We start from the raw sequence: 13,122 nt of genomic DNA on the forward strand, positions 1-13,122 counted from the left end.
AATCTCTCTCTGAGGGGTATGGAAGTAATAAGTGCTCTAATATTCACTTAACATATTATATACTCTTTATTATATTTGCAGAAAATACTCTAAAGTACCTCCTTCTTGCTTGTGAAATACACTTAAATTTTCCAGGCATTACAATTAAGAGTTACATTTTGGTATTTTTTTCATTAAAATCTAAATATAATAGGGTTATAGATATATTGTCCAAATTTTCCATCAAATTCAGCTAACAGGCTAAGATCAGAGACAAAGAATAAAACTTCAGGACTTCCACAAAGCATTACATTTGGTATTATTATTAGTAAGCACATAATATTATTTTCATACTTCATTACTGCATAAATATATTATTTTCAGTGAGAAATCTGCTGTTTAAAGAGAATGGGAATTATCTTTTGTGTTTTTCATTTGTTAACACTATTCTTCAAGTGTTCAGTTTTTAGTAAATGAACAGAGAAATTTCTCTTCAGCTGTCAGGCAGTAGTTCAGTTTTTGAGTGTTACTGTATTACCTTTTGATTCTTTGAATAATAACACTTCAGAATGAGAGGTAAGCAACCTGGTAGGCACATTTATATTCACTGTTTTCCTCAAGTAACCACCATTCATTCGACATTACCAAATGATATACACAATTTGAAAATCATAAAATTTATTCAACAGAAGAATTTATCCATCGAGAACATCTTTCAAATTCAGAAACAGCCCTTATGACTAGATTTCCTGATATTCTCATCATGCATGTTCCACTGCAAAAAGATTCTAAAATATTTACTTTGTTTATAGACTCATACATCCCTACACTGGTGACTAACTGGCTTTTGAGAACTTCTAGGGGATAGACCCAAGGCTGCTGAAGCGAACCTCACCAGCAACTTCCACTGTTTGAAATTAGAAGAAAAATAAAGAAGATTGTAAGGAACGAATTTTCTCTGGAGTGATCCGACCACAGCTGATAATTCTGTTGATGCCACTGAAAACAACTTGCACATGCATTTTCGTCACATTCCATTTTTACCAGCTCACTCATTATACTCCCACTTAAGTCTGCCCTGCCATTCGTACAGCTGTCTGCTGGAACACACAGACCCATTTGAAGTAAAACTGTTGTTGTGGTTGAAAGTGGGTTCAACCCACTACAACACAACAAGAAAACTGTAGAAAGAACTATTCTTCTCATTGAAAGGGTCTTCTAACATGGAGCAGGAACATACCCCGAAACTGCACCTTCTTATGCAGAGATTTTTGAGGGGGTGCTCACTTACACCAAACAGCTGCACCAAGAGATGAACCACGATTTCTCCAGCTTCAGGAGAAGAGGATAATGGGGGTCACTACCCTCAATGTCAAACAGATGTCTTTCACTACTTTAAAGCAGTTACACTACTTGTGAACACACACTCATGTAGAGGGATTTCCATTTCGTTTTGTTTACTCAGCTGAACATTTCAGTGTAACTCCTGTACAGTTAGCAAAGTTTTAAAAACAAGACAAAACAGACTAGGATAGAATGACACTCAACCAGTGACCTTATTCTATTAAATACTCTGGCACTTTCTGAACTTTTTAAGCAAACACAAACTACCTTTGCAGAGTACAAGGAACTACAGGCACAGACCATTATTGGATGTAGGTCTGTACCCAACAGCAATACAACTGTCAGATCTAGGGTCAAAACTAAGTGACAAATTTCTTCTTCACAGAAAGAGGACCAGAGTATGTAATTAATATATAACAGCAATTGATGCATTTCTCATGTGTACCCTGCCAAGGGTCTTGGGGCATTGTGCCAGTTTGGGGCACTGTGCCAATAAAACACATTACCTAAAACATTCCATTACAATAACATATCATTAGAAAAAGTGAATTGAGAGTCTTACCCATAACAGATGGGGGGAAAAAAAAGCAGGAGAAATGAGTAATATCCAAATCCAATACACACAATGCCAAATCTGCTCATTTACTAAAAATTATTAAATAAAGAAAAAATCTTAAATAAAAATCTTAGCAAAGCAAAGAGGCATGGAATGAGATTGTCTTCAAGGATAACATATTTTGCACTTAGCAAATGCACAGATGATGCCTTTTCCTGGTCTTAAAATCAAGAAGCAAACATGGTTAGAAGAAAAAAGGGGTTTTACCTCTGTATTTATTTTAAGGATCCTTAGGTGCACCACATCCAGGTGGAATGTGCCGAAACACACACCACAATGCACACCCACAATAGATCGGATATAACATTATAGGTCTTACTAGTTAGCATATCTATCAAAGATTCCCCAATGAGAGGCTCAAGCGAGCCCCTCTCCCCAAGGAACCTTCCCCCTGGATGGTTCTTAGTTTACAAAATGTGTTCTAGAGAGGACCTTGATATCTGGGGCTTTCTGATCCCTAACTACAAGGCTTCTAAGGTGTTTAGTCTCCTAGATTTACAAAATAAGTCTAAGAATGTAGGCTAAAAAACACTAAGAATACAAAAGCTATAAAAAGGTATATAAAAGGGGTATAAAGAAAAAGGCAAAAAATCATCATGGCATCATAGACAGTTAAATATGACATACCTGTGAGGCAAAGAGTGCCTCACAAGGACAAGTTTACAAAATAGTCTTGAATATGCTCATGGGCTTGCAAAAACACGACCTTAAAATGTTTTCAGGTGCCTTTACCAATAATGTACATGATGCAGAGCACAGTATGTATGCATGACAGTAGCAATGAACTAGCAAGCAGCTGCATTGCAGTATATATGGACTATCTCCACATTAAGTATATGGAGATATAAAGGAGTTCAGTAAAGAGGGACGAATAACAGTTGAGCCCCGTGCAACACCTGGATTCTTGCTGATAGAGTGAAGATTAAGTTTATGTAAAAGATCTTGAGTCAAATCATTACTACTAACTCTAAACAAGAGAGAGCACAGAGGGAGAACAAACATTTCCTTGCTGCTGCTTCCAGCACCAAAGATTCTGCTCTTCACAATAAAGAAGAGGCAGCTCAGATATTAAAATATTTGATATATACAGAGTTTAAATTGTCTCATGCGTCATATAATACTGAAATAATATTGCCAGCAAACATGGTAAGGGCAACATAGCAGATCCCTTCTGGAAACATAAACCTAGGAAGTTATCAAAACAAGTCAGGTCACTAAGTAGGCAGCAACACTGAAAACATTAGTGACCTGTTTAGTCTGGTGAGATGATGAGAAAAAGATCAGTATGTCTTAAGACCCATAAAGAGGCAACACAAAATCATCACTTGTTCACAGTTCTGTAGGGAGGATGACATACTATGCCATGGGTATTTGTGTGAAATAAAAAAGATAACCCTCAGCCAGACATACAGAAAATCATCATGCTCTTGAAAAAAATTATTTATATTGAAAAAATATTACTCAACCCAATATGCATCATTTCTTATATGTTGTTTGCTGCAACACTCACTGTGTGTATAATGGACCTATAACAACCTGGCCTCTGAATATAGTAGGTGACTTAGTTGAGAAATGAGAAGAAACCTCCTGTGATGCTTTTGTAGGAAAATCTGCAGTAACAGCTGAAAAGTGAAACTGCCATGTCTGAGAGATATTGGTAGAGTACTTGTTATTTTATTTCTCCAAACTTCTGTTTTCAACACTGCAGTCCATGATACTGTACTGTATTATGACAGAGTAAGCTTTAAACATTTAATCCTCAGAGCTTGTTTAACTCTGGGTTTGTTCTCCTCTGCCAAAACAGCCCAGCATAGCCCAAACTGCAGCCATACCACCTGGTTTAGGGAGAGCTTTCCTACAGAATTAGGCCAGAATTGCCAAACTTATTTACAGAGATCTGTCTGTACATATCCAGCCTCACACAGGAACAATCTGGCTGTGATTTCTTACTGTTTTCCTGGTGAGAATCTGAGAGGTTTGTCACCAAAGACTGTACAACAGTAACCATGTGTCCTAGAAGCTGTGAAACTAATGAAAGTCCATTTCAAGCATCTATCCAAATCACTCTTCCAAAAGCTTTCCCTAATCATACCATTCAAACTACCAACGAAATAAACCTTAAAGAAAAGAAAAATAGGGAAATATATGATCCAAGCATCTTATTAGATGAAACAAATCACTCAGAAAACACAGAAAAAGACAGAGGAAATTAGGATGTTAGCTATTTCCCTGCAAACCCATGACAGTGACTCACAGAATCAATTGTACCAAACAGACAATTGTTGGGAGAAAACACGATCATCAATGAAAAAAAAAAGCAGCAACAAAGCACACAAAGAAGGAGGCTGTGAGCTCATCATGACTCCTGTTCAAAAGAACTTCATGGCTGTAAACATGCAATTCAGTGACACTCTTGTAGGTTGAAGGAGAGGTTGAACTCCCAATGTTTCATCACCTCTTAACTTTGGATGGCTAAGATGTTCTTTTGGTGAAAGCTGTAATTTTGACAGAAATAAGGGCTTAGCACTCTCTGGAAAATGTGGTCACAAATGTGAGTTTGAATCCTTAACTCTTCTCTCATTCCAGAAAAGACAGCTCTTATGTACTATTCATCAGAAACTGCTCTTATGCAAATAAAGTTTTTGTAGGCCACTGAGAAGCAAAACTCTGAAAAAATACATTATGAAATTATCACAAGGTACAATTAACATCTAATTATATAGAAGTAGTCTCTTAATGAAACCTTCTTCTGTAATTAACATGAATTCCTTTAGGCACCCACTTCTCTGCTGCCTTGCCTCAGATTTCATTTTTAAGAAAATCTCTTGCCCCAAATACTCTATAATTTCCAAGCACCTTATGGAAACCAGTGGGTAAATGGAAGCAAGGTCTAACGAGACATCAGGAGAGAACACAACAGCAGAATTACAAACTAAGGGAGTGGGATTTAACAGAACCGAGACCATATTCAATAAAAAGCTTCCTGAATCATGATGCTTCTTAAACAGATTTTCATCTCTAAAATTTCACCACTTATACCCTGTAGCATAATAGGTGAGCAATGCTTTTAAAAGCTTTTACCTCTATGGAATGCGTCACAGTGCTGATTATAAAAATTTGTCCACCACATGCAGCCCAAATGGTCTCCTCCATCACAAGCAGACTTCTAACAGGCAGAACCCCCAATTTAACTATCTTCTGAGGTTCCGTGTTCCATGTCCCATCTTCAACAAAAAAAGAAGAAAGGTTATACACAACCAAATGGTGGTCTTTGCTTTAAAACAGTTCTGAAAAGCTCACTGCTTGAATTTCTGACAGTTGCCACTTCAAGCTACACTGTGATTTGTGTATGGTTACTTTTAGCTTCCAGGGTAAGTCTGTAAGGATAAAACAACATTAAGGGGAATACCCAAACCTAAGTACTCATATACCTGTCAACAGTGCAAATGTTATCTAGATTAAATGATAATCCAGGAATACCACATTGCTGTTCTGATACAACTGCTTTCCTTTCCAGAGGAAATACAGGCAGAAACCCATGGCTGACACAATTGTCTCCAGCTCAGAAAGAGCTCACAACCAACTCATTTCAAGATGAATCAATTTCTAACTAGGACAGAATCATCTTTCATGTGCAAAGTAGTCAGGAAGATTTTTACTGTGGGCTCTAATGAGTGCAGATCACTCTCTAAGAGCATATTGATGGAATGGATCTTCCTGCTACTAGATGCTTCATTTAAGAAGGAAATTTAAAAAAAAAAAAGAAGAAATTAAAACTTGGTCTTGTACCATATCTTCACTTTTCTTACTTTTTCCCCTAATTATAAAACCAACAGTGTTTTCTTTGGACTGCATTTAGCAGATCTAAATTAAATTATGCATGTGTATGTGGCACAATCAGTTATTCAGAGAGGTTCTGGTAAGAACTGCATGTTTCAACCTACTGCTCTGGACACTCTTGATTGCCATCTCTTTGAAACAAGGACTAGCAGATTATTTATCCCCAAATTTAAGAGCCAGCAACATTTTAGCTTTATCTTTTATACATACAAATTGACACACTAAGTACGTTGATAATAATTTTAATGTTTTCATATTAGTTTATATACTTTAAGTGCTCATTGAATATAGTCTCAAAGATCACATTTCTATACATTATAATTTATTAATAATATAAAAATCTGTTAAAAGTAATGGGGTTTTACACTGAGATAAAATATTTCAAGAAAGTACCATTTCTCCACTGAAAAGCCTTCTTCCTGCACAAGCTGCAAAAAAGTTGCCACTCTTCTGGCACTAGTTTCAACTCAGTAACCACTTAAAGTTTGATTGATGATACCAAAGTAAATACATCTTTAGGCAAGCACTTAAGTAGAAGTTTTTCTTTTTCGTCCTCAAAACAAGTGCATCTCCTATTATTTGCTTAGGGAAAGGGAGTACAAAATTTCCTGCTTCACCAATAACAGTAGCAACAAAAATAATGAGAAGTCTCAGCTCTGGAGTACTTCTCAACATTGCTGTCATCTCTGTGATACAACCTTTGCTGAGTCATTCTCAGGATGTAGCTCTCTTCTGAAAGCATCTTTGTAAAAGTGACACTTAGTTTCAGGCTGTCAAAATAATTTTCATTATTTTAGTTTGCATTGAGAAGAGTGCTTCCAGTTATTAGCCTGCAAACTCTCCCAGCAACGTCAAAGTCACTCTGTATTTTCTATGACTCATATATGCTATCAGTAATAAACAAACTTCTGGAAAAGTTTCCATTCTCTAGCAACCACATTATCCACAAATTAAATTCTAAACTGGAGGCTGCCCATACCGTATGATTGCTGTAACCACTGTAGCCAGTGCAAAGCCTTCAGAGAGTGAAGCTGCACACGTGTGTGTCACAACTTTCATTGTGTAAGGTATGCTGACTGAAGAAGTTAAACAACAACCTGTACGTAGCACCATTCTTAGGGATAAACCCAGCATAATTCTGGTACATTCTTCCTGTCTTTTCTGAAGGATAAGGACTGTGAGTTTGGGCAAGGAGCAGATATGCTGAGCAAAAAGCTATCTTTTCTAGTTATATTTTCACACTGAAAATATATATATTTTATATTAATGTAAAACAAAAGTTCATAGAACCTGACAATTCTTTCTCTTAAATACATTCAAGCTACACATTAATTTATATATAAAGCATAGCTGACACTGAAATGACAGGATAATAAGGATTTTCAGGATCTCAACTGTGGACTCAGATTTACATTTTGCTTAAATTCAATTTCAAACATCTAATTTTTAAATTTTTTTTTTAGATCTGGACCTTTATGCCCTAAAGTTCCATGTAATTCCTCAGATGACTAAGCACTACTCCTTATTAATAATTTTGATCAATGTAAGAAGGTGAGTTCAACATTATCAATGTTATAAATACCATCTGTGTCATGAATATTTGATTCAACATATATGCCTAACAAAACTCAGTTCTCACAAAACCATTTTCTGTTGGTATGTGTTCTAACACAGTTCTTGACAATCCAGTTTAAGAGTTCTGTAGGACTGGACATACAAAGAAGGTGAGATAGAGACCTGATGTCTTTCATGTTACCATGATTTCATGAAAAAAACCTCTGAAATCCCATTTGATGTATCAGCCCAGGAAAGATCCAAAGCTATCACTCTACCCTATGACCCTAGTCAGGTGATAAGGCTATTCACTGGTGCTTTTTTATTTCTTCCTGCAAACAATGCTGTCCTCCAGATCAGACAACATCTGAGACAGATGAGGGGAAAAAAGGGTAGGGGGACACTCTCTGGTCTAGTAATTAGAGCAGTATTCAAAGGACATGTCAGCTGTGTTCTGGACCCTGCCTCAGTAAAAGATTAATTAATTATACAAAGTAGAATGGCACCAGGAGGACAAATTAAGCCCTGTGCATCTCTCCCCTCTAATTTTGTGGCAGCCAGGGAAATCTCTTGAGAGTGGAAAGCGTGGGTAAAAATCCTCTCAAGTAAGACAAGGGATTAAGCCTGATCTGACATACTTCTGTAAATGCTTTAACCACAGGCTGCTGGCTAAAAGTAAGATTAAGACTTCATTTTGATGACCAAGAATTTTATCACCCATCTCCAAAATTACTTAGCAAGTGTGTGTCTAGTTCACAAGTGGTTTAAGACTATCAAAATCATACTTCGAAGAAAACATAATATTCTCCCTGCCTCCCTCTCCATCTCAGCAGACCCAGTTCAATACCTGCCTGCACAGACTTCATGTTTCATGTTACCTGTCTGATCCAATGTCCATTGCTTCTACAGCCTAAGGGAAAAGGAGCATTATCTCTATTCTACTTGTGTAAACACCTGCAGATTCAAGACATACTTATGTAAGTAGTTCCGACAAATGGCACTATCCAGGTATTTAAAATTAGACACAGCACTTGCAAAAACATAAGGAATGGTTTTGTTTGATGCTATAAAATCTTTTGCTAGTTACTGACTAAATAAGTTTATTTCTTCCTGGCAAAAGAGAAAAGAAGCAAGAAACAGAAGCCAAAATAAAACTTTTGCCAAAACTAGAATCTCAAGGCATACTATATGAATTGTAGGTACAGCTGTTTGCAGGAAAGAGATGTGTCTACAAAATCTGAGAAGAGGGTCAAATATAGAAATGAATCAAGGGGCTTCTGGAAATTAGATGTCGATATTTATGTTGTATATAAGATGTCTGATATTTGCATATTAGATGAATATTTTAAAAAAATAGAAGACAGATTTTATACTAATAGATCTGTGCTATGTCACCATGTTATGCCACTATTTTTAATACTCTTTGTAAGTTATATTTCTCCAGAAGTTACATGCCATAGTTTATACACCAGTGTTGAACAGTACCTTGCAATGCACATATCAAGCTGTTTAGCTGCATCAAAGTAAGGTCTCTCATGCTCATGAAATATTTCTAAGACTTTAATGTATAAGGACATTATTTCCATTAGTGCATTTTGTTACTAGTCTTGTGATTTTTATGAATTTTGGAAAATTAGTTATCCTTCTATTCACTCAAATTAATCTGATAGGAAAAGTTTTAAAACAATGTTCGTTTTATAGGACACAATGTTGGCTATTTTATCTTTCTGTGGTTTGTTTTCACAAAACCCTTCAGATGAAGGAAAGTAGTATTATTTTACAATCAGTTATAAGAACAAGCTTCCTATTATTTAATTTATAAATATTTTTAAATATTTAGTACTTTTAATAATTATAAGTTGTTGGTGCACTCAGGTCTTCATATGAGATAACCTTTTAACATATAGTTTATTTCCTCCAAAAGTCTTTTCAGAGTTTGTAGCAGTTTTCCCATCCTTTATGCTTTCAGTCAAGCTGAACCGAGCAAGCTTTTTTGTTGACAGCTTCCTCTCTTGCTTAGCAGCACTATTGATGGTTTCAACAGAGCTGCCAACACAGCCCTGGGAACAGCAGTTCTTGGTTAATTAGTGCAGTGGAGCACAAACATTTTTTCCATCACATGGTACATAAACCAGTGCTGTGGAGGAGTAAAATGGTACCTACAGAAGTCAAAAGTTTAGCACATTCCTTATCACTTGAAAATAAGATGAGACACTCAGGTCTGCTCTTCTAAACAATGTGTAACTAGGAATGTCCTACACTATGCATGCATACTCCTTTTTTCTCACATATGCATCAAATTCTTCAAGCTAAACAGCTGACAGAGCTCTTCCTAAAGTTATACAGGGGATGGTGCTGGAGGTCCTGGCATGAGATACACAAATAAGACTGAAAGCAATGTCAACATATTTCTGGTAATGAGTATTATATGACACTGCAAAGACAACAGTATTTTATCTCTGTTTATCTTTGTTTGCTCTAGTCCTCTCCCTAACAGCTTAATACCACTCCTTATTTTTCACAGCAATACCTCTCACAAGGTCTACTTGAAGTGGCAATCACATGCCAGAAATACACTCTTCAGACAAGCTGGAGTAGTACATGGATCCACTCAAGCTCTGACTTTGACATCAGTGTTTTACATTCCACATATTCTTCCTTCCCTCAATTTGTCAGAGGACACAAGTGTCTTACCAAATCCATCAAGGTACCTCACCAATTGAACTGACTTGCTACTCCTTCACTGTTGTAACTGTTTCCTCTTACTCTTGTATTTCCTTTCAGTTTTAGTCATTTTCCTTGATATTAATCCTCTGAAAATGCTCACTTGATTAGTGTCACAAGGCCTCTTTGGATAGGTAAGTCATCGAAACTTCTGACCAACTTCAGAATTCCCTAAGTTCTTACCAGTGAAGTCTCTTCTGTTGTGTGCATGGCCAAAATTGTCTCAGCTGTTAATTATTTCACCTGACCAAACTCTTACTGAAACTACTAAAGTATGAATTCTTCTACTTTCTGCCACAATAATTCTGAGTTTTATTTTCTTTTTCCTGTTTCTCTCCGTACTCTTTACAGGACTTCATGGAAAGGAAATGTATATCAATGTCTAGAAGAAAGGAAGTAGCTGGAACTGACTACAGTATATCAGGAACAATACACCTATATTATATAAAGATTGTGATTTCCCTTTCCTAAGATACTTTTGTGAATGGAAGTCAAACACGCGCTGACCTTTTTTGCTATTACATCACTCAGAAAACACATCTGCTCTTCTGTCTGCAATCATCACAAAGGGGTTTTGTTATGTTTTTTAAACACAGACAATACAACACACTTTTTCCTTTACCTCTTCTAAGCATGTTTTGCATGGAAATATTAACTCAGCCTGAGGCAAACACTAAATGCAGAATTTTTCAGACTGATAACGGTGCTAAAGTTCACAGACCTTAAAGTAAGTTCCCAACAAACAAGGTGGCAGAAATTTTGCAGTCTGCATCACTCCCATTCCTATGTAGAACAGCATTTAATTCACTAGCTGTTTCACAGTTCCCCAAACAAGTCTTCTCACACAAATAAAATTAAGGATTAGTGAGGATAACTATCAGGGGTACTATTTTTACAATTAACATATTAGCTGATCTGCACCCTAGTTTTCTGTGATATTTTCACAAATCACCATATTAGCTCACATTTAAGAGCCAAGTAGATTTTACGGTATCAGCACCTCATGACTTTGATTTTAGTTTATGCTCAAATACATTAAAGCTCAAGTACTTTTTACCTCGTATGTGAAAATACATGGATACAGAGGTGTCTCAGTAAAACATTACTACCTTCCAGAAAGGAAGTTGAGCACCTCCTATTCTCCCACTAACATGGCACTAGCTCCTTGGTTTACTGTACAGACTTCTCAGTTTCCATTTTATACTACTTCAAGACAAGGTTTTCTGCAGCCAGAGAGCACTCTGGATGCTGTTGATCTGACAAAGTTCTCTAGTGAAGAAACTCAGAAGAGAGTACTTGCTGTTTGTAAACAAACATCATGGATATTTATATGCACCGACCCATCCGAAAACAACTGGAGAAATTAGAGCTATTTGGGTCCTGCAAATCAAATGATACAAGTTGTGGGTCTTTTTCTACACAGAGTAAGGCATCGAGCTTCAGTGACTGAACTGATTCACAGTTTCTGCACAGGGTGGAAGACAAAAGGACCCCAACTCTATCAGAGACTGTGAGATAGATTTTTAGCCTAGAAGAAGGATTATCCTTTTTAATTCATGGAATCCTGTAACAGGCTGCACAACCATTTTTCCTGTGAATCTCATAGCATTTGTCCTTCTCAGGCTTCAAATCAAGATGTAATGCAGTGATATATTTCACATTCACTTTTAAATCTTTACTTAATCTCCTTTTTGATGACAGACCAAAACCCAAGCTGAAGGGCCTGGCTGAAAAGTAACCCCCTCTCCAGAACAGAAGGCAACCCTGATGGATTGCACAAAGCTCCTCAGGGGTTGTGTTCCCCCTCCCTCCCATTTCACTGCTTGGATTCCTTTGTTTGGTAAATAGGTCAGTGCTCATAAAAACACCCCTCCAGGGCTGACTGCCTCACATAACCACAGCAGCCAACTACAAGGAAGATGGATGCTAACACGGGAGCAGCTGAATCACACAACTTCCATGGGGCATGGAGAACTGAAATAAGCCACACTGACCAAGCAGTAAGGAGAGGGACTACAAGACTAACTGACAAGAGTCAGAAAAATATCATTATTTCCCATCTCAAAGCTCCAGTGATCATGACCCAGAGTCTGACAAGCTCTATGAACATCTCACTACCCAAAACCAGTGTCTTCAGAAGAAGATAAACAGGGGATGGTTAATGCCACAACCTCCACCTCATAACCAGACTGCATTACAGTCTGGTTAACAGCTCTGGCCCATCTTTAACATTCTCTGTAGATATGCAACCCATGAATCCTTTCTTAGCTATACTGCCAAGGATGTCAGTTGTGTTTTTGAAGTGGTCTTTTCTGGAAGAAGTTGAGTGATGGTAATTGCAGTCTTAAAACAGCTTAAATACACCAACACCATTCAGAGAAGACGACAGATTCACTTTAATACCCCTCCCAGATACATAGAGAAACTGAAACGCCAAAAATGCTATGAATCTAAGATCAAGACCTCGCTCCTGTGCCTCAAAAGCAAAGAAAAAAAATGCCATTCAGTGGTTAAAAAAAAAGAAATTTAAAGGAAACTGAAATGTAAGGTCAACACATTTTCCCAGATCCTTTGTTGCTTGGGGCGGAAAAAAAAAACATCCTGTACCTTTCTCAAACAAAGTCTCTATATGATCTAACAGTGGACATATAATTTGTTCCAAGATTACAGATATTGACTTTGGTTCCTCAGTTAGAAACTGGTAGGATTTAGAAGCCAAGGTACAGTGCCACACAAATGCAGCTGAAATTTTCACAGGGTGCACTCATTAGAGAAACATGACAACCATCATTACTGCAGCTCACACAAATAAGGCAGATCTCTGCTGGCTCTGTACTTCGCAAGGTTAGGAGTCTCTGTGCTAACATTCCACTTAAAACATTTAAACCTTGAGCAAAGCCTCACTGATTTTGAACTGAATCACTAAATATGTGTGCAATACTGCAGGGAAGTTAGTGAGATGTACTGAAATATACAGACAAGCATCCAAACCAGCTCTGGAAAAGACAGTTGTGGGTCAGAAGAATTGCCTGGGATTCTCCTTTATTCAAATTGTTTTAGCCAAT

The 13,122-nt window shown here is 37.1% G+C and overlaps 1 protein-coding gene across 4 annotated transcripts in view; it reads right to left on the reverse strand.

Annotated features, from left to right (window-relative positions):
* ARHGEF10 (Rho guanine nucleotide exchange factor 10) overlaps window positions 1-13,122 on the reverse strand; it is a 102,537-nt gene that overhangs the window by 13,181 nt on the left and 76,234 nt on the right. For all 4 annotated transcript variants that reach the window (XM_017739250.1, XM_017739249.1, XM_008637678.2 and 1 more), the window contains one exon: window positions 5,021-5,163. In XM_017739250.1, the coding sequence (XP_017594739.1) occupies window positions 5,021-5,163 (143 nt within the window). The remainder of the gene's footprint in view (window positions 1-5,020; window positions 5,164-13,122) is intronic.

Source organism: Corvus brachyrhynchos, unplaced genomic scaffold (assembly GCF_000691975.1).
Source record: "Corvus brachyrhynchos isolate BGI_N302 unplaced genomic scaffold, ASM69197v1 scaffold136, whole genome shotgun sequence".
In the NCBI taxonomy this organism is placed as follows: Eukaryota; Metazoa; Chordata; class Aves; order Passeriformes; family Corvidae; genus Corvus; species Corvus brachyrhynchos.